This window comes from Acanthochromis polyacanthus, chromosome 16 (genome assembly GCF_021347895.1).
Source record: "Acanthochromis polyacanthus isolate Apoly-LR-REF ecotype Palm Island chromosome 16, KAUST_Apoly_ChrSc, whole genome shotgun sequence".
NCBI classification, from domain to species: domain Eukaryota; kingdom Metazoa; phylum Chordata; class Actinopteri; family Pomacentridae; genus Acanthochromis; species Acanthochromis polyacanthus.
Genome location: NC_067128.1, coordinates 10,433,246 through 10,455,027, shown reverse-complemented (window position 1 = coordinate 10,455,027; position 21,782 = coordinate 10,433,246). Strand labels below are relative to the sequence as shown.

General features: G+C 39.1%; 3 protein-coding genes across 5 annotated transcripts in view; 1 reads left to right on the top strand and 2 right to left on the bottom strand.

Moving 5' to 3' along the window:
• Window positions 1–5,372, bottom strand: part of tulp4a (TUB like protein 4a) — a 32,322-nt gene extending 26,950 nt beyond the window's left edge. The window contains 2 exon segments of the mRNA XM_022212863.2: window positions 3,076–4,022; window positions 5,246–5,372. Coding sequence (XP_022068555.2) covers window positions 3,076–3,327 — 252 coding nt within the window. The 5' untranslated portion in view covers window positions 3,328–4,022; window positions 5,246–5,372.
• Window positions 5,373–6,142: 770 nt separating this feature from the next.
• mrps10 (mitochondrial ribosomal protein S10) lies at window positions 6,143–9,124 on the top strand. The gene is made up of 7 exons (XM_022212844.2): window positions 6,143–6,218; window positions 6,417–6,469; window positions 6,952–7,021; window positions 7,170–7,309; window positions 7,397–7,505; window positions 8,610–8,699; window positions 8,838–9,124. Exons 1-7 carry the CDS (start codon window positions 6,147–6,149, stop codon window positions 8,916–8,918), a joined length of 615 nt encoding a protein of 204 aa, XP_022068536.1. The 5' UTR covers window positions 6,143–6,146; the 3' UTR covers window positions 8,919–9,124.
• A 1,620-nt stretch (window positions 9,125–10,744) lies between these two features.
• Window positions 10,745–21,222, bottom strand: si:ch211-51e12.7 (uncharacterized protein LOC336335 homolog). 3 transcript variants are annotated; one of them, XR_007936999.1, is made up of 6 exons: window positions 21,023–21,222; window positions 18,778–18,866; window positions 18,071–18,220; window positions 17,177–17,311; window positions 16,730–16,855; window positions 10,745–13,801 (listed from the first exon to the last, which is right to left on the bottom strand). XR_007936999.1 is itself a non-coding variant. In XM_022212850.2 (6 exons), the coding sequence occupies exons 2-6, from the start codon at window positions 18,864–18,866 to the stop codon at window positions 16,037–16,039; spliced, it is 591 nt and encodes a 196-aa protein (XP_022068542.1). In that variant the 5' UTR covers window positions 21,023–21,222; the 3' UTR covers window positions 14,973–16,036. The 3 variants fall into 3 exon arrangements, 1 of the variants encoding a protein (XP_022068542.1); XR_007936998.1 differs by having other exon boundaries at window positions 10,745–13,702; XM_022212850.2 differs by lacking the exon at window positions 10,745–13,801 and adding an exon at window positions 14,973–16,127.
• Between the last annotated feature and the right edge of the window lie 560 nt (window positions 21,223–21,782).

Below are 21,782 nucleotides of genomic sequence, written 5' to 3'. Positions count from 1 at the left end.
GACTATAAGTCAAAGTCAGCTTTATTGTCAATTCTTCAATATGTACATGACATACCAAGAATCAAAATTACGTTACTCTCTCTTTGTGCTACAGTAGACATTAAATAAACACTTAGAAAGTTCTGACATAAAAAAAAATAAAAGGACAACAAAACTTAGCATGGCCACCAGCTTTAAAGTTAGATAAGTATGCATTATTTAAATGTGAGACGACCAGTTAAATAATGGGTTGAAGTAACAACCAGTACACAAGGAAGCTCTTTGGTCGTGGGCAGCACTAGTGAGCCAGAATGCAAGTCTATCACACTGAAAGCATCTCTCCTCTAGAGGACAATAATGAAGGTAAAGGTAAAACGATCGAAAACGACTGGTGAATAAAGCATTGTGTAACAGAGAGGAGTAGTGCAAAATTGTTGTTTTTGTATTATTATTTTGATGGACTCAGCTGAAGTGCAACAACCCTATAAGGATAAAAAAAAAATGTTATCTCTAGAAAATGAATAAATTGTAAGATTTTTAATGAGCTGAAAGTGAAACCTACATTTTTTTTCACTCAAACTGGCAACTTGAACGCACAAAAGGGTTGGATGAAGTCAAATTCACCGTGAAATATGTAAAATCATGGTAAATTATAAGTCGTGTAGATTTAACATTCTCCACACCGAATTCACCAAAATGACAAAAGCAAGAACTTCAGCACTTGGACCACATTCAAGTGGGCAGAGATAAATGACATTTCTGCTGTGCTTCAGTCACTCGGTGTAGGGATTCATCCACTCTCCCCTCAGCTGCCTTACGGAATGCTGACACAGCACCGTGCTCCATCTGACCAACAGCTACACCCGCTAAAGGAGAAAATGCAACCTGTGTGCAATCTCCACTTGTGCCAGCACTGCTATATATTGACAGGAATATTTTCTCTCTTTCTCACACACACACATACATACAGTGGATATACGACTCAGACGTTATTCAGCTGATCTATACGATCAAACTAAAAGGCCTCAGTGCACTAGAGGAGGGAAACTTCGGAGGGTATCACCCTAGTGAGAAAAAACAGCAATGCCAGAGAGTTGAGCACACCAATATTTTGACTAGTAGCAGCAGGACCTGAGGGAACTGTGCCACATCATGAGCCACTGAGGATACACTTGTGTTTCCTCCAATTAAACAATAAAAAAGTTGATCTAGTTGGCAATGCTGACTGTTTTGGCTGAATAAAAACACCTCTCTCAGCCTCCATGAAACAGTTTTGGAAAATACGAGCTACACAGATACATCTTTGTGCTAGACAAACCAGCGCAAGTGTTTTAGTCACTTCTTCTAAAACACCTACCTCAAAAAATGGTGGAGCCTGTTTAATGGTGATCAAAGGGATAAATCTATCTTTGCAAAGAGAAATGTAGAGAAACTCATGTTACGTTGCTGCATGGTGTAGAGGCTGGTTTCACTAAGAAGTGGGAGCTTATTCAAAGTAGTCAACTACTAAACTGAAGCTTTTAAAGGTATTCCTGTATATTTTTAATAGATTAAATATAAGATTTTTTTACAAAAGAATTCACATGCTGTGCACATCCATTATAGTCACATCATTGGAAGTGCGGTGTGAAGTAAGACAACTTAACTCAAACACATGCTACAACTTTTTACTGCTGGCTTGTAGCATGGGAACGCGTACAGATTCTGGCCACCATAGGGTGAAAATTAAGTACCTTGAAATATTTAATGTTATATACCATTTTAAAGGGTGTTGTCTGGGGTATTATCCAGTGAAGTTTCAGAGCTTATATGGCATGTTTCTATATCAGGTCCAATATGCAAAACACAAAAATGTGACGTACACAAAAACGTGACGTATTGGGACTGAGACATAAGAGGCATTTGTTGAAACTTAAGTTACTACTTGTAGTGCTGAAGACAATACCTTTTTGTGAGTACCAATCAATAGTACACACTAACTCATGACATGATTCCAAGCTGGTTCTGTAAGATCTGGAAATCTACAGGGCGTGACGTACACAAAACGTGACGTACTATGTCTGTGTATCATTAATGGACCTGGTATCAGATATATTAGAAGAAATAGTTGACTATTTAGTGACTAAATCTAACTAGCTACCACTACTAGTAAAATACCATAAACAGCTGGCCTGTATCATTGGTAAGCCATCCCTTGGCTTCATTTTTCACCCTATGGTGGCCAGAATCTGTACGCGTTCCCATGCTACAAGCCTGCTTGATACAAAAACAATAATTGAACCGTTCTCATATACCATGGCTAATCTACAAGGTAAATCTCCATAACATATGAAATTCATTGTGATTAATAGTTTCTTGGATATTCTATTTTGTCTAAATTTTATTCAGAAGTACAAGTCAAAACAAGCAAGGATTAGAAGAGAAACACTAAAAAGGAAGATTAGGTTGCAAACTAACACCAGACTGTTTGCTGTATGGAAATATTCGGCCAAACAGGTACTTTGCTGTCAGTGTCGCACAACTGTTGCCCCTCTGTGAGGCAACGGGACTAATTTGTTTGACCATTTAAATCTGCACCACAAAGCTCCGTGTGATTAGTGCAAAGCCAGATCTGAATGCTATCCAAAGCAAAATACTACTCAGGTTGCCTTTGCCAGTGTCACACCATGTGATGAAGGTCCTAAATGACATTTTTTCATTCCTACAAAGTCAACCAATTGACTCCACAGTGCATCATTCTTTCCAAATAAAATTTAGATTTTTCTTCAAGTACCAATATTTATCACAGAGAAAACACATATAGCAAGGTCAGCTTTTTTTAATTACAATATACCAGAGGATATACTAATTAGGTATGCCTTAAACATCTTTTCCTTTGTAGGAAAATTTCAAACAGACTTTTATCAAGGGCTCCACTGAACTAGACAAGGACTGGTTAGTGAGGCATTTACATAATTAATGTCATGTTATATTGCAGCTTTTACAGTGACTGTTAGGTAGGGTGGCCTTCAGATGGACTGCTTCTGTTTTTCACTCTCCTTGCCAACACTACTCTAAAATACCGTACTTTAATTTCTGTCATTAAACCATTCTTACCTCGCTGTTGTGTCCTCTGAGGTTAAAGTTGACTCTCTGCGGGGTGGGCCGGTCCCTTCTGCAGTGGCTGGACGTGAACGTGACCCCAACAACTCCTCGGCCGTTCCCGGTAGCGAGCCAGCCCTCCTCGTAGTAGCGCTTTCTGCACACTGGCTTCTCCTTCTCGCTCTTAGGCACCCGGCCCTTCCAGGACAGACACAGGATGTTGGAGTCGCTACAGAGCACCGGGCCATGCTCCACGGCGGCGAACATCCCTGCAGCTCCTCGCAGCTCTCCAGGGAAGAGAAAAGTACCCACAAGGAGGCTCTTCGGAGGAGTTAATCCCGTTACCAGCGCCTCTCCTCCAGTGAGGTTACCTGCTCGGTGTCAGATGTGAGACAGCGACAACGGTGCATAGTACTTGCACTTTCCCTCGGCTACTTCTGTGATCTGCAACAGTGATTCAAGGTGATCAGTGAAAACTTCCCCAAAAGCACGAATGAGGTGACAAAACTGTTACCATTGCTGGATTAATAATGCCATGGAGCCGAATGGGCTGCACAGACACACAACCACAAAAAGAAGGCACTCAAGTCATTTTGATGAGTCTGATCAGTGAGCTGCCTTGTTGATGGAACAAATGAAAGTGCCATAAAAATGTTTAGAGATCCAGACTGAAAGACAAACATCCACAAAAAGCGTTATCTTGTAAACTCAAAACCAGGCGACACATGCATCCCATCCAAGACGTCCCGACTGCTTCCAGTTGTTTTTCTCCTGATCAGTGTCTCATTTCTGCACTCTGCGTCCTCCTCATTTGCTCCCGGCTGTGTGTGTGAGAGGAGGAGGAGGAGCAGGGACTCCTCTCCATCAGCTGTCAGCCCGCAGAAGAGCCGCTTCTCCCGGTAACGTCATCACGTCAGCCAGCCTGCCTCTTGAACCAGCCTCGGGGATTCCATAGAGGACTGCTGGGGTTTGTTTTTTTTTTTTAAAAAAAGAGAGGATGTCACGATCAAATAGATGAATAGGAGTATAAAATATGGAAATTAGAACACGGTGAAGAGGCCGGTGTCACGATATAAGCAGTGCCAAACCGCTAAAAGCACTCTGCTGCCTGCCATAGCAGCCGCTAATTTAAATATTAATACGCTCGCCTAAAATTACCCCACAACCACTTTAGTTTGAGGACTATCCTGCTCTGCGGAAGGATATTTAACTAATTGCTGAATTATTTAGTAGAACCATTTTGGGTTCCGTTTTATTAGGCTACCGTGATGTAACGAAGCGGCCTCTCGCGGTCAAACGTTTAAAGTGACAGTAAAAAGAGGAAAACAGACGAGAAGGTAAACAAGAAAATAATGTTATCTTATGGTTAGAGGCACGAATAAACAGTGGCAGTCAGAAAAATAAACCCAACAACGTCCCACGGACACAGTGGCGGACGTTACAATATAAGATGCTAAAAACTCCTCTGATTCTTTGAACATAATCGACATTTACATCAAATCAGTTGTCATTTTGAGAAAAGGCACCGATTCCAGTCGGACAAGTAACGGTAAAGGAGCATCCCTTCAACCTCCAGCAAAAGAAACTGACTAAAATACTCTGTTGTAATACTAACTTAACGGAAAAAACTCGCCCATACTTCCAATACTGACATCCAAACGACTACTGCTGAGATGATGCCAAATTAGTCGAAACATACATCACCGTGAGCAGCATCTTAGCCACAGCTAGCCCGAACCTGGATGTTGGATCCCGGATAGGGCGCTCTATGGGCTCCCCGGATCAAAACAAAACGCCAGCCGCTGGGTTCATTTGTCCAGTCTTTTGACGTGTCTGCTTTGTGTCTTAATCTAAAAGAGATGCTAGAAACGCAGCTAGCTAACGTTAGCTGCCTATGCTGTCTACACCACAAAGAACAACCAGCGAGAGCTAACCGGCTAACGGAGGAGCTAACAGACCCTGAACCACAATCAGCGGACACTAGCTCCGTCCCTCCGCCGCTTTCACTCGTCGTTAACAAGCTACGGCTAGCTCCTCAGACGACGGTTTATTCCGATGTTTACTTGTTTCTAGCGTGTCGCTAGTCGAGTAAACAACATGTCGTGGGTGTATAGGGCAAAGTGGAGAAATAATACCGTGTCGTCAACAAAGCCGGAGTAACATCTCGGGGCAGTGGAAAGCTTACCTTGGCTCTGTTCTGCTGCTGCTTCCTCTGCCTGCAGACTGCTACTGTACACTCACTGGCAGGGCCCGACAGCTGGGCCACGTGACACGCACGTGATCAACACCAATTAAATCATTCACACCAATAGCTGTGACCCCGTAGCTTTAATCTGATCCCTAAAATGAGGACAAACATGTATGGTAAACCATTCCAAATAGAGCAACTATTAGAGAACGAATGTTATGTTTAACAGGTGAAAAATGGTAGAAAAACTTTTAAAGGGGACACAAACTTTCAATGCAGACATACATAATTCAAAAGCCTCACAATTCTAACAGATACCGCAGCAGCACCAGCAGTTCCTTACTTTGTAATTGTGTGTATACAGTAAAACAGTATATTGTTACATTTTCTCTCATCTATAAGAGTGCATACTTAAATCATTATGTGCTGCCCACGGTTTCCACTGCAAGAGTCCATCAAACCCAGTCGGGGCAAGACCGATTTGTGGCACTGGCAGCGAGCAGTGACACTTTTTGTCACCGCAGCGGTGCCACAAAAAGTGGCACTGCACAGTGGCACTAACCGTGGCACGGCTGCGGTGCCACAAAAAGTGTCGCTGCACAGTGGCACAAATCGGACCTGCTGTCTCTCAATAAACAAAAGGCGTCTAAACATTTAGGCCTTTTTTGATAGAGGGTAAATATTATAGGTTAAGGTATTTTTCTCTTTTGCTTTATTTTCAATAAAAACTTAATTATTTATGTGTTTACTTGTTGTTCAGTAGCGAAACATTCAATAAAGACAGATTTATGATGCCCAGTTTGTGCAGGTATCCACGTTTCAGCAGCAGCAGTTCCTCCTCCAAGACACGTGGGGGCAGCACTGACTCGCTTATCTTCTGCTTCTGTCCTCCAGAAACATGGCTGCCCCCACGGCTCTAAAGCGAGAATTGTTACCTTTGGCAAGGATATTGGGTGGAATCTCACATTTGGTAAGGAAACTGACACCTCTTTAGTTTTAAACAGCATGTACGAACATTAAACTAACACAACAGCTGTTTAGGTTTGGAAAACTGAACGTAGCTGCTTTTAAAATCTCACCTTTGGGTCACTCGTGGCGGCTGAAGCACCGAGTTTCTCCCAGTAAAAGTCAAATTTACATGTTTGCTCATTTACTCTTCTATTACCAGAAACCCAGAAGTTTGACGGTCTGTTCAGGTCACAGGAAATGTAGTGTAACACGGTAAGTAGAAGGTTTTCTCATGTGCTTGTTATTGTGGCAGCAGGTGTCATTACAACATTTGTATTTTACAGCTGTCTGATTCAAATCTTTAAAAAAAAAATCATTATGCAATACCTATACTTATCATAATTAATTCATTCAAGCTGTCCATAGCTGTAGGGGATTATTTCATAGTTTGCATTCTAAGGTACAAAGGGATGCAACATTTAAGATGATAGAAACAGGTAATATGTCTGTTATGAGCTTTAAAAGTGTGCAACAATATGTCAGTGTATTTTGAAACTCTGTAAAAGATATTATAGTAACAAGAATGTTATGAGGATTTTGTAATTTTTTTCCTTTGTCTTTTTTGTTGTTTTGTTTTTGTATTATGTTTTGTCAGTATAAGAGGAATGTCATAAGTGAAGCTCAAATCAACTAACTGCACATTTTCTTCAAGCTTTTTGTTAAATCACACCAGCAATTCTTAACTGTCTCTGCAGGTCCTGTCTTCCATTGACACCCAGCACTTCCTTCCACACAGCGACATTCTTATCATCGTCACCCTCAGCAGTAAGTGTTCATTTTTATTAACCTTATGCTGCATTTCTCCTGCTCTTTAATGAATTATTTAGTTTAGCACATACCATAAAGCGATTACATTGAATTTGTCGTTGTGTAAAGCCCCTCACTTAGATGCTATATGGTGTTTTTCTTCCAGATCACAGTTACAGAGGAGCCGGACACGTTGTTCCAGAAGCTGCTTGTTTCGGTCAAAAGTCATGACAGCGCCGTGTTGGACAGCTATGAGTTCTTTGCCACTATGGCGGCTAAAGAGCTGGGAATCACCATCGGGAAAGTGTGAGTCCTGTTAGCAACACTTTCAGTTCAATACATTATTGTCCTATTAAATGCTAAAATGTCTACCATCTCTTTACTTTGCTGCAGTTTTGAGCCTCCCAAGGACATAAAGAGAATGACACTCCTGAAGTCAGTGCACATCTTCAAAAAGCACAGGGTCCAGTATGAGATGAGAACACACTACCGGTGCATTGAGGTAAGGAGCTTTACCTTTTCTGTGAAACATAAAGAGTCATTAGACTTCCTCAAAGCTATAAGGCATTATTGAACTGGAGACATTACACTCTACTTGCAATGTAAAGCCCCTACACGACTGTCCTATTTGTGTCAAAAGGTTATGATGAGCGCTGCACGATATATGGTTTTAGCATCGATGTTGTTGATGGGTACGTGTGCAGCAGTCACACTGCAAGAAATGTGAATAACTCAAATGCACCGTGCTACAACTTTTTTTTGTTGTTGATGATACAGAACGAAAACTTCCACTTTTCTCATTTTCCATGGCTAAAATACAAAAGTAAATAGTCTGATAGGACATATTTTACTTTTATTTATGTGTTCCTGGATACGCTGATTTTTAAAAAAACTTTATTTACAAGTTGGTTGATATGAAGACTGAACATGTGCACAGCAAAATACTCAAAGAACAGGAGGGAGACGTTGAAAAGGACGATTTAATTACGACAGGAAACACAACATGAGTTATATGGAAATATTTCAGTTACAAAAAGATGACGTTAACCAAAGACAGGTACTCCTTTTCTACATGAGGCAACATGACTCAGCAGTGTTTTGGTTGCATTTTTAAGTGTAACACCACATGAGAACACGAGTAGATTTCCACATCCTTGCACAGGTCCTGTCATGTTCTACGGCTGTAGGTCTGGACTCTTTAATGAATTCTACAAACAGGAACATTTATAGCTCTTTTTTTTTTTTTTTTTAAATCTTTTTATTTTGTATGCATTTGCCCTCTAGGATGATAGATTCTTTCAAAATTTAATTATACACTTCATATCAAATAAAGAAAAGAAAGCCTCGGTCACAATATTTGCAGTCTTCACAATACTTCATTGTGATTATGCGATTAGTTTTATAAATTTCTATTTCCTTTTCCATGACTGACAGAACTTATGCAAACATCTCAGTTGATATGGAGCAATACTGTAACAGGCGATGGAAACGTTACAAAAATGCATCCACGTCCACAGATAACAAAATACACCAAAATTGCGATAAAAAGTTGACAGGATTCCTTGTTTATTAGCTTGTTGCATTAAGGTGTCTTTTGTTTTTGTAGCTGTCTCACATAACGGGCAGCACAGCAAAGGTTTACCTCGAATACATTCAGAGGAACCTTCCTGAAGGCGTAGCCATGGAGGTCAAAAAGGTAAAACACTGTCGACACACGAACCAGCTATAACCCGACCTGCTCACTCTCATTCTGTGTGAGAATTAGACAACGGGCTACAAAGAGATACATTTAAACCAGCTAATTCACTTGTGTGCGTTCTGTCCATGTTGTCAGACTGCCATGGAGAAGGTTCCAGATCACATCCTCAAGCCCCTGTGGGAAGACGTCCCCGCTGAAGACAAGCCCGGCCAGTGAACCAAACCACGACCGATGATTATTAAATGTGTTTTGACTGTGAATATGTTGTGTAAAGGAGAAAATATGAAATAAGCAGTACAAAGAAGTGAATGTGGTGGAAATGCTCGTGTATAATCCAATAGAAACGCTTTCATCATAAAAAATTGACACAACAGAAGGAGTTGTCTTTCAATAAACAATGAAAAGTCTGCATTTAAAGATCACTTTTTGTGTGTGTGTGTGTGTGTTGATGTCGCAGCCCTTTGTCGAAAGTCTTTAAATGTAGAACAGGTCAGGACTTTTCTTTCCAGCAGTCAGTGCAGCCATTTTCTTCGAACAATCCCTCTGTTTCATCCTGTCCTGCCTTTGTTTCCCCTGCACATCACTGAGGTGTAGCACTGCCCTCCCTGGCTCAGAATAGGGAATTCTAATAAAGAATATCACCTTAGCTTTCAGGGAGGGCTGGTGATGGTCACACACATGCACTTAATATTAAAATATTTGGCTGCAAGAGTAAAATATGCATTAATCTCATAAAATGTTGACACCCCTTCTGTGGAGTTAAGCAATGAGAATAAAGAGACAGACAAAAAAGAGGAAAGCTCTGAAATTTTTAGAAACAAATTTAATTTCCCTGATGTAAATTTTGTATTTTATTTGTTCAACAGACTGGATTTAGTGAATCTCATTTCTCTATTTGAAGACACCTACACAGGCATGTCCTCAATATTTTCAAACTGCGACCTATCCCACCTTTAAATATCTCTCAAATAGCTAGCTAGATACAGTAATATCCATGAATATTTGGACAGGGACACAATTTTTGTACCTTTGCCTCAGTACCCCACCACAGTGGAGTTGAAATGAAGCAATCAAGATGTGATTAAAGTGTAGACATTAGTTTTGATTCAAAGGCTTCAACCAAAAATATTGTATTCACCGTTGGGGAGCTAAATACATGTTTCACACAGCTGGTCTAATTTCACAGCCAAAACCAGGCTATGGTGAGTGATTAAGCTTACAACTGTTATCGCTCAATATGTAAGAAGTTGTTGATTTAAAAAAAAAAGTGTCTAAACACTGCAGAGGTGTAAAATCACTTCTTTGCCGTTGGCTGCACCCTTGAGTCATTTATTCAACAGTAGAAATGGGGTTTGAGGAAAATCTGCTGATTTTTTTTTTTTTTGGTTTTACAGTTTCAGATAAATGGAGTAATCTGAGAGATGTTTTGAAAAAAGATAACATGTTTACTTATTTTTCTGGAAATAGATAGGGTACTCGTTACTGAACAGTTGCTTTTGGTTGTGTTTTTACATTATAAAAACTGAGTTTTTTAAAAAAAAAAAATAACATGTTGGCTTATTATGCATGCAAGAGACATGGTACTCATTACTGAACCATTGTTTTTGGTTTTATTTTTATATTATAACATTGTGTTGTAATATAAGCTCAGACTTTAACAATCATTTACTCATAATTGAGAATTTCACTTGCCTACAAAGTATCTCCAAAAAGTAGCTGCATCCTTGGTTTACAAGGGTTTAATAGCAAATCGACTTCACATTTTGCTCGTAATGTTGTTGTCCTTTCTGAAGGTTGAGGTATTGATCCGTCTCAGGCTTGTTCTGTGATGAACCGGTGATCCACCCTGGGTGTCCACCGCCTCCCAACTGATATTGTTTCAAACACGTCGAGTTTGAAATGAATCGGACGAACAGTTTGTTGAGACAATTGAAAAACACAAAAAAGATTCTAGAATCGATAATCAAAGTGTGTGTTTTCAATACGTTACAATGTTTTGATGTTGGACTGTACTGTCGGACACAAAACCAGCACACGCAACATTGAATTTGTGTCTTTATTAAATAATTGACATACAAAAAAAAAAAAAAAAAACATTACAAAATGTAAGAAAAAAAAAGTTTGAAAACAAAACATCACACATTCTGGACAATTGGTGCTTTATACTTACGATCATTTTCAGGGAGATTTTCTGGTCAGAGTGGTGTGTTTATCATCAGATACTTTTTTTCACTGCTCTATTTAAGCACTGCCGAGGACTCTTACTCTATTAAAGACATTTAGTGTATCATTTTTACAAAGACAGCAGCGCAGACCTTGCAGAGTGACTGCAAACGTTTTTAGCTATACAACATAGTCACACTATTAGAGTAGATTTCATACCACTGCAGTGATCCCTTTGCTTATATGCTTGTTCAGATTTCTCCTGTATACACCATACCTATTACTGATGCTACTGACCGTGATTATTTGCTATGAGCAGTTCACCAAAATGCACAGACTTCCTTTTGTGCTCCATGCTTACATCAATATGAGATCTCTTTAATCAAAAACAGCATAATTTTAGTTAGAAAACTAGTCTGACAGTAGTAATGATGACATTTACGAGCAGAGGTGGAAATTAAGTTGGTAAAAAACTCTATGATCGGCTCTGCAACAGGCCTTTTTCACAGCAGATATTTTAACTTACCAGCAGAAGTGTCACTAATAAGTCTGCCTCTGATAATGTCTCTGTTTAATTCAAATATGACAGTAAGAAAGTGAACCAACATGTACAAAAGCAACGCCCTGAAAATAATGCAGCTCTACTGGATGTCCAATACATCATTTTCAAGCTATTTATATACTTCTGTCCTTCTCGCCTTCAATTAGCAAACAATGTAAGAGGTTTCATTGTTTCTCATTTCATCCCAGATTATTACATTTTTATAACAGTTTCTGCTGGAACATCTCTGCTGTACCTGAAAATGTTATAACATAAAATATGGATATTCATAAAGACGTGTGTCTTCTCGAAATGATCTTTGTTTCCCCGTCGACCCACTTCAGCACATTTTTTTCCACCTTTAAATTTAAAACTGTTGGACTAACAGTATCTCAGGAATTATTAAAGATAAACACACAAGATTTTTACTAGTATTTGTCATCCTGCCATAGAATAATCTGCAGTATAAGTCATCATGAAGAGTCCCATCTTCGAGCACACCTCTTTGTACATTGACATATATATATATAATGGTAATCTGAAGTATTTATGTGAGCCAGATTTTGATGGGAAAGTTATTCTTATCATTGTGGAAACTTTGATTGGATCAAAATGGATTCTCTTGGTGTTCCACTGAGTAAATAACTTGGATTTGAAGACAAAATTAACTGTTAGAATGTGAGTTTATATTTATAGTAATTGCTGAAGAGTTTACATTTGAGCATCTTTTCCAATAAGTAATAGTGTAATGCACTGAATGTGTGACGTCCAAAGTGCCTGAAAAAGACGTTGAACGCCTATATTAAGAATTTATGTTAAGATTGTGTAAAAGTCTGAGATTGTTATGGCAAAAAGACCTTGGTGAAGAGATTAGTCAGGAAACATGGAAAGGAGTTATTTCAAATGTGGGGTGGGCTACGAGAGATGCAAGAAGTTTGTCCACTATAAAATTGTACATCGCTGTTATTTTACACTCCTGAAATTGTTTAAGGTAGGATTAATCCAGGACAAAAGTGCCGGAAATGTAATAAAGAAGAAGGGACATTTTTTTAATGCTATATGGACTGCTCAAGGGTACTTCCTTTCTGGAAGATGCTACTGAAAAAATTGGGAGGAGTGGCTTAAATTATCTCTACCAGAATCAACACAGCTATGCCTATTATGAGATAAGTCTCTTCTTCCATCAAGACTGTATAAGGCGGAGCTTAGATTGATTTTAACGGTCTGTATGGTCGGGGCCACAATCATTCTACGGAACTGGAAGAGCCCAAGTAAGCCAGAATTTGCAGAATGGCTTTAGCTTTTGACAATGGTGAAAATTTGAAAATGGTGCAGCAACACCCCCAAAGAATATCTGGTCATTTCACCTGGAATGACCCACTTGTCCAATATTGCTTATTTGGAATCAATACCATGAAAAAATAACTAGGCTTTTCTCTTCTATAGCTATTAAGATTCTGACATCCAAACTTAGCCTCAAAGTTTGATGTGCAAAAAAATGACCTGAAAGTGGGTGGAAGGGCAATAAAAGCAAAACGGCAGAATGTATATCCATCCATCCTCTATACACCGCTTTATCCTCATTAGGGTCGCGGGGGGTGCTGGAGCCTATCCCAGCTGACTCGGGCGAAGGCAGGGGACACCCTGGACAGGTCGCCAGTCTGTCACAGGGCTACATATACAAACAATCACACTCACATTCACACCTACGGGCAATTTAGAGTAACCAATTAACCTCAGCATATTTTTGGACTGTGGGAGGAAGCCGGAGTGCCCGGAGAAAACCCACGCATGCACAGGGAGAACATGCAAACTCCATGCAGAAAGATCCCGGGCCCACCCCAGGATCTCAACCGGGGATCTTCTTGCTGCAAGGCAAACGTGCTAACCACTACGCCACTGTGCAGCCCCAGAATGTATATGATATATTAATTTAAATTTTCACATATACAATTTTATTTTCCATAGTTTATCTCAAAAAAACTTTAAATGAATCAGAGATGTTTGAGCAGAAGCTCTCTGATAATGTAAGATTAAAAAACCCAGTACAGAGTCACCCTTAATCGTCCGTTTCCTGACAATCCTGGCACACCTGTGGTTGTTTCGACGTCCGTCCTGAAAGAAAGAATCTCCTGGTGTCAGAGAGGGAGGGGTTCAAGGATTAACACACAACAGGCTCACCTTTGCAAGTGAAGTGCTGAACCTCGGGCATCACGCCGCTGGTGAAGGAGGGGAGAGATGTGAGGGAGGGCCTGGGTTCCTGGGGCCCGGGAGGTTAACTGTACTGTGTGCCCCCCTTCAGGAGACAACAACAGTCACTCTGTTACAATCAACCACAGGGAGGAACAAGCAGCGGCTGCAGAGGCTGAAGAGGCAGCAAAATGTACTGACAGTGCTGAAGAGATGGAGAAAGACAGGAGGGGAGAGTGCAACAGCTGTCTGTGGATATTTACTCATCACCTCTTGGGTCTGTGGCAAAGTTTGATTATTCTGTAGCGGCTGTGTGGTTCAAACAATGAAATCTATCATCTAAAAATAAAGCCAAATCATTGTTTGTTTGAGCCTGCATACAGTATAAATGATAAATGCTGCTCTTTTGCTTTAAGGACAGGCCTTTTTGTTTTACCTTTACAAATTCAGCAATTACTACAGCATGGAAAAGCAGCTACAAGCATTCACACAGACAGCAAAACCTAAAACAGCTAAATTATCTACTTTAGTCCAATTTATTTCATTTTCCATCATGTGGTGCCATCACATCATGATGTAGAGAAAATTTGTGCTTTGTAAAATTATAAGTTTGCTTATCAGAACTTATTTCTCTCTGCTACAAGTTACAGCAACTACATGCATGGCAAGATTTCTTTTAATATACAGAGAGTATGAGAAGGTACATAAGAATATTAAAATAGAAAGAATTATAAAACAAAACCGGTAAAAAATTATAATAAAATAAAAACCTCTGACCAAAATGCACATAGATGAGATTCTCTGAACCCTCTGGTCCCTTTGAAGTCAGATTGAAATTGCTGGTGATATCAGAATAGCAAGAAAATATGACAGTCCTTGGTCAAATCAGAGTGTTTATTCTTTTCAGATGATGTCCTCCTTTTAGACATGCTACCACTGATTTTGAACTGTGACATGACGTTCAGTCACGAGCATTTCAATGCCTTGAAGTGGAGCGGTTCTGAGTCCTCCAGTCAAATTTACACGGTAACAGACTTCTTAAAAAAACATTTTTGAAGTTCTCAGTTACAATGAATACAGTTAATATATTACGTTCCCAAACATTTTTTTTTCCTGGATTGCAGTTAATTTCAGCCCTCAGCAATGAATTCAGCGAGATCCAGTGAAAAATATGTTCCGTATAGGCTTTTGGTCCTCCAGACAGCAAAAGAATTAACTACTTTCCTCTTTACTTGGAAATGATCACTTTTAAATATCACAAAAATATTTAAGTTCACAATGAAATGGCAGTTCATTCTGTTTCAGAGATTACAGATATGTTGTAAAGTGTAATGACAACTCTCAGACTTGTTTGTGAATGAACAAAAAAGAAGAAGTTGAGTTTATTTTTAGTTTTATTTTTTTTCTTTCACGACTATCGCATACGTCTTGACGGTTCTCATAAAACACATTCACAGGTTCACAAAAGTTATGTTAATTACAGTGAATAGAGAAGTAACAGAGAAACTAAACACAGTAAAGAGTAATTTCTTATCTTAACTGAAGCAAATAAGAATGGAATTTGCTTTCATTAATAATAACTACTATATATATATATATAAATATAAATAGATATATATTTTGTCATACTATTCATTTATAATGCCTTTTTGTCATTACACAATAGACTGCTGGAGACAAACATGAATGTTCCAAACAGCAATATTCAGAACTTAAAATAGCTGCACATTAAAGATATATAGTATAAAATCAAATACTCATGAATACTTGACAAGTGTGATGTTGTCAAATCACTTGAAAAACTGTGGAAGTGTTAAACAATATTTGCTGCACTGTCAGGTGAGGTTATCATACATAAGTATCTCCATGTAACAGTAGGACAGGTTAGGGAGGTCCGAGGTGAACTAAACTAATGAACAGTGGTGCTTGAGGGCTGTTGCACCTTTTCATTATTTTTCTCCTCCTCCCCCACCTTCAAACATACAGTGTCACCCATTTTTAAATCTTTATTCAGAATCAGGAAAATGTCTTAAGGCTCACAGGGTGACTGTAACAAGAACCACAGAACATTTAATAAACTTAAACATGAATTTTCCTCCCTTTGATAACAGTGACTTGTTTTACCAGGTGTTTCTTAACAATGTCAGATAGTCTCTACAGTACCAACAGTATTTATTGGAAACATTAAGTGAGAATGCCATTACGTTGTTAAGTTGTGAGTCATTTTATGCGTCCTCAGTTGTCATTAGTCATTATCACAACATTTCTTTGCCAGTAGACAGTACCAATAACCAAACATTTGGCCAGTATTTCAACGATACTCAAAAGATACTCAGAGACTTTGTGTAACACATAAATCAGGGGCGCTTCATTCGCTGCACCACTTTAGGCCCCTTCTACGTTAACAAGTGCTCAGTAATAGTTTTTAGGGCAGGCTGTGTTAAAAGCGTCGGCCACCAGGGGGGCCTGGCCACCTCTGGCCTCTGCCAGGTGGGGGGTGAGGCGGAGGAGAGACCGGTCCATTGTGGTAGCTGTGTAAAAGGATAAAATCACACATTGGATTCTTGGCTTTGGCCAATAGGGGGCACACTCTGATAAGAGCAGCCATCTGAACCACTCCAGTGGGGGTGTGATCCCCTCTCAGTTAAATGTGTACCTTTGAAAGGCAAAATACAATGTAATGTGTTTGGCAATTTAATCATCCATGCACTATTTAGGAATCTAGCTACAAGAAGTTGAGCAGTAAGTATGCTTTTATTTAGTAACTGACTTTACAGTCTTTGACTTAACATTTGCTGTAGTGAGACAAACTATTAAGGCAAAACGCTACACTGCTTTTCTATTTGATAAACAACTAAGAAATACGTGTGGCTATAAGGTGCAAGTTCAGATAAAGAAAATTAAGCTATAAGGAGACTTAACAGAAAGGGAGAGCAGGACTGTGCATTTGTGTCACAACCCTCAGAGCTTTTGCTCAGTTACTGCATCACAGAAGCTCAGAAATACAACTGGTGGAAGCAGCTTACCAGGTGTACATGAATTCATTTAGGAATCTTACAAGCGTGCAAGCAAAATGCAGAGAATTGTGACTTTTAAAGCTTAAGCGTGATATTAATACTGAAACACCTCTTACCCTCTTGGGCCACGGGGGTGGAAGTGACGTGGAGGTCCAGGGGGTGGCATGCCACGACCTCGAGGGTGTGGTGGACGCCCTCTGAAACCAGGGTGACCTGGAGGAGGGGGTGGAGGGGGTCCATGCCTGTAATCAACAACAAGTAAAACATTCATCTATATTTTTAATGTACATTTTTAGTAACAGAAAACCCACTCTGTTGACTGACTGATCTACTGTTGATGCAAATGTAAGATCAGCTGGGTTACAACACATCCACTCATTCAGAAATGAAAACGAGGCTGAAACCTGACAGACTAAAAGGGTTGGCTAGAAAATGCATGGTTTGTATGACGACAGAAAGACACAATTACAAGGAGAAAACCCTTTGAGATGCTGGAAAATCATCTTCATGTATCTGCCACCTGGGTGTTTGTGCATGTTTTGAGTCTTGTGTGAGGAGGTTACCTGGGCATGGGTGGGAAGGGTCCTCTGAGGTGCATGTGAGGAGGTGGGGGAGGAGGGGGAGGACCCATGCCCATTGGTCCACCCCTACCTCGGTGACCTCTAAGGTCTGGGTAAGGTCGCATCCTCCCCATTCCTCTGCAAAGGAAGGGAAGTAATTTATCTAAACTGATCCAACTAATGGATACGAGTTATGCATTTTAAATCACCTAAAACATACACATCAATGGCAGCCCTTTAACTTAGGGGCTAAAAAAATGCAAAATTACACTATTTATCGCATCATAGTGAGAAACTGAAAAAAACATAAAGAATCATCAGATTTTCAACATTCTGAATGTCTTTAAACTCCACAGGTGTGACTTTTATTAGAAAAACCTAAATCTAGACTAAAAATCAGAATGCATCACCAAAATAAGTTTATTCTACATCTCTTACAAAAATATGGTGTTTGCGATTACCACATCCTGTAATAGACAAAAGAATTGTGACAAAAAAATTAGGAGCTTTTTGGCAGAACTGAAGGCTGAAGGATAGTTTTGTAATCAAATAAAAAATGCAAGCAGAAAATTATCTAAGGTATGTAGGGCCCTGTTCTTTCCAAAACCTTCCCAAAAACCTATGGCCACTTGGAAAATGTTGTATTATACAACATTTTCAGGACAATTCCACATATGTAAAGTAAATTATCAATTAATAAACGACAAAAAAATGAATTTTTGTATCATTTATGCATGTATAGCTGTACCAAGTTGCACACACGAGATTCTGAGCTGTCTCTACTTCTAGCCATGGTTGTGCTGTTTTCATATAGGTGTAAGACCCAGATACTGCTCAGGGTTCTGGGGGCTACAGTGCATACATATATAGAACTGTGCATATTTGAAACATCAGTACCTCATTGGCCCAAAGCCATTCATATCTGGGTCCTTCATTCGACCCCTCCCACGTCCCGGTGGACCAAAACTTTTCATCATGCCCCGTCCACCACGCATACCACCTCGGTTCAAACGCCCACCTCGGCCACGGCCTCTGAAACCACGACCCCTGAAGATAAAAGACAACATGAGAACCACCACTAGTCTAAGATCAATCGTGTAAAGACGTAACACTGCTGAACCCAAAGCTGTGCTATTAATATTTAAGTCTGTAAAACCTCCAGTTCAAAAATGATCCAAATTCAAAACTCAGGAATCACAAATTGCTACCCCTTACAAAGACAGTTAAAATTGAGTCATGCTCAGAATGTGATTTTTTGACTTCTTAATTTGCCATAAAAATGTTCAAAGTGTAATTTTGGGGGGAAATAAGCAGAAAAGATTGCATTTGGTTTTATAAAGGTCAGGTGTCAGCCTTAGCCAAACATAATTCTGTCATATTTGATGTTTTAACTTCATGAAAATTGTATTTTTTTATCACACATGGAAGATAAAGTGAGATAAGAGCTACTACAAGAATACAATCAGCATCCTAGTGTTTACCATGACTGCTTCATTTAAAGACACATCAGAGGAAAGTATCAGAAAAAAGACCTAATATGTTAGGTTTACTAAATACTATGAGACCATAAATACATGAAAAGACAGTGAGAGAAAAGGACAGACCTGAATTTGAGTTCAGTTACAGATTTCTCAGATTCATCCTTGGAAGTTTTAGAAGTTTCTGTGACCTTCTCTTCTGTTTCTGCATCCATCTGAAATGATTCAGTTCCAGTTATACAAAGACGACAGCCAGTATGGACATCTAGAAGACATTCACATTTGGTAAACATTTGAAGAGTTCATTTGCAAAAACAGGTAACTGCGTTTTATAAATTTTCAGAAAACTCATTTTTTATTGTTTACGTTAGATAATAATAACACTAATAATTTATTTATTCTATATTTTGCTATGCATTTTTCTACTGAGTCAAATCTTCAGTTTGATTGATATTATCTCAAGTAAACAATAAAATATAAGGTTTTCTGACAATTTATCAAAACGGAGTTATCTGTTTTGGCAAATGAACTCTTCATTTTAAAACTAAAATCCAACATACTTTTTGTTTTCACACACAAAATGTATTTTTCAAGCTGTGCAGCAAGTAGAATTTGAACATTTTACTATTTTAAAAGTAAATTTACGCAGAATTTTGCAGCAACACTGTTGTCAGTGAGCAGTTTTATGAGCTTATGGAAAAACACTGATGATCCATTGATTTTCGTTTGATTTTGTGGCTGTCCATCTGCTATGGAAGCTGTTTAAAATTTGCAACCTTTCTATCTACAATGTGAAAAAAAGAGAAAAAACTGTAAAAATATCACTGAGCAGAAAAACTTGAAATCCTGGTGCAGCATTTTCAACATTATTCAGTAGTTGGGTGGTTCATGCTCGCACTAAAGCAGGTCCCAAGTTTGCAAGTTATTTACAGGGAACTACTAGTCAAACCTGTTAGCATGTAAATTAACAGTTCCAGAGCTCAGATCAGTATTTTCAATGCAGCATGTTTGTCAATGCTGGTGTGTGTGTCGTGGGACTGAAGCCTTTTTGTGAGTTGGGGGAAAGATATGAAAAGAAATGGTGGGAGATAATTGAAGAGATTACATTTCTGACTTGAGCAGCTGCACTAAAACACCAAATTCCCATCGACTTAACATAGCCTTTTTTGGAGAACCATAATCTTATTCTTATTTTAGAATGCAATAAAACTACAGCCCATCTGATAAAACCTTTAAGGAACAACACTAATAGAAGACAGCATTGTAGGTGATAATGGTGGCACTATGAGGTCACCATGAGCTTATTGTTTAACACATTGTTTTTGACTTATGGTTGTTTCAGCAAGCAGCAAAAGTCTGCATAGGCAAGTGTAAAAGAAAATGTTTTAAGCTACAGGATCTTTTCGATCCATCAAAAATGAACGCTTTAACTGATGCATGTATGGCTTTATTCATATTTGAGACTTCAGTACACTTTGTCCCAACCTTTATCTTAACATATATGCAGCCAAAACTAATAATAATAATAATAAATCGATCAATCAATCAACAGTTTGGACATTAAATTGTTCAGTCTTTGTTGGGAGGTGTATGTGGCGTTGCTGAAGTACAGAGAAAGATGTTTTTGATAATTTCTCTAGCATAAATATATCAGTGAAAGAAGACTCTCTCTTTGGATTCCCACATGATTTCAATATATAGATGAATACAGCAAACTCCTGATTGCAGTTCGTGTCTAAATACATTAGCTTATTGTAGAGAAGTAGCAAAAGCAAGGCGTTGTACGGCTGTGCTACTGCTTAAGATGCACTGCCTACTGATAATAGGACTATAAACGTGAAACTTTAAATACTGTGACCGTGGGATGGAGGACAGTCACATATACATAGCTTTCCACTGTGGTATTTACAAGTAAATAACCCTGCAGAGCCCAAGGCACGTCGAGCGTCATGGAAAGATTTTTACCCTGATCCCTGAGAGGTGGCTGGAGCTGTGTGAGCTCTTAAATGTTAAGCTAGCTGCAGCAGAGAGGCCCTGTGCAACAAATACACTTAAAGTCTCTGATAATACCACTTAATGCTGCTAATGTTGAGCACAGTTGGCCGAGTTATAACGCAAAGCCTTAAAAGGGCCCCGTCTAATTCCTGGAGTTACCGTCGCACAGCACACCTGATATCAACAGTATTTGATGTCCAAAGCAGCTGTTTCGTAATATAATATTCAAGAAGGCTTTTGACATTTGGACAGCCACTTTCTATGTAAAATTATGACATTAAAAAGCACGACGAAACGTAATTCTGTAAGCTAAACGTTAGTGATTCAAGAAAGGGGCGTTTCTGTGCTTTTCAAACGGACAGAAAGAATGACTTACTTCAGTTGGTGGTGCAGTCGAGGTAGATTCAAAAAGTAATATACTCCCCCTAGTAGCTAATAAAAATAAAATGCATTAGAAAAATAAAAATGAAACGTACAAAATTTTCCTACAGCTTCTGGGGCTCCTTAGCGCTTTGAAATGGCGGCTTAGTCAGACATCCCAGGTTGGGATTTCTTTGTGAGAAAAACATTACAAGAGGGTCACGCCCACCGGGATGAATACTGGTTTCTCATTGGCTGCTCGGCGCTCTCATTCAACCGGCGCTCAGAATTGTAGCATTCTGATTGGAGGACGCGGCTGACGTGCTTCCAATTGTCTTCAGCCTCAAGACGGTTCATTAATTAACTGGGCCACAAGTTCAACACACAAACACATTTATTGCAGACGTTGAAAATACATTTGTATGTAACCCGGATCTCACACAGGATGGAGAAATGCGTGATGAATTGGTCACTTAAAAAAATCAGTAGATTTCAGGCACAACCAAACAAAAGTATCACACAACTTCTTCATATTCTAACATACACACCAAAAGATTAAAACTCTCCCAACAAATCTAAATTAGCTGGTAAGATAAACACGGGAATATTAGAAAGATTCATTAGTAAAGTTGTATTTCATACTCTTTAAGAAAAGAACTCTAAACTATAGGTTCAAACACAAAATTCATAATTCCAACAAAGGCAGCCTCATATACAATAATATATCCCCAAGTGCCTCAGAGACAATATTTACATCATGAATGTGGGGAGAAAAA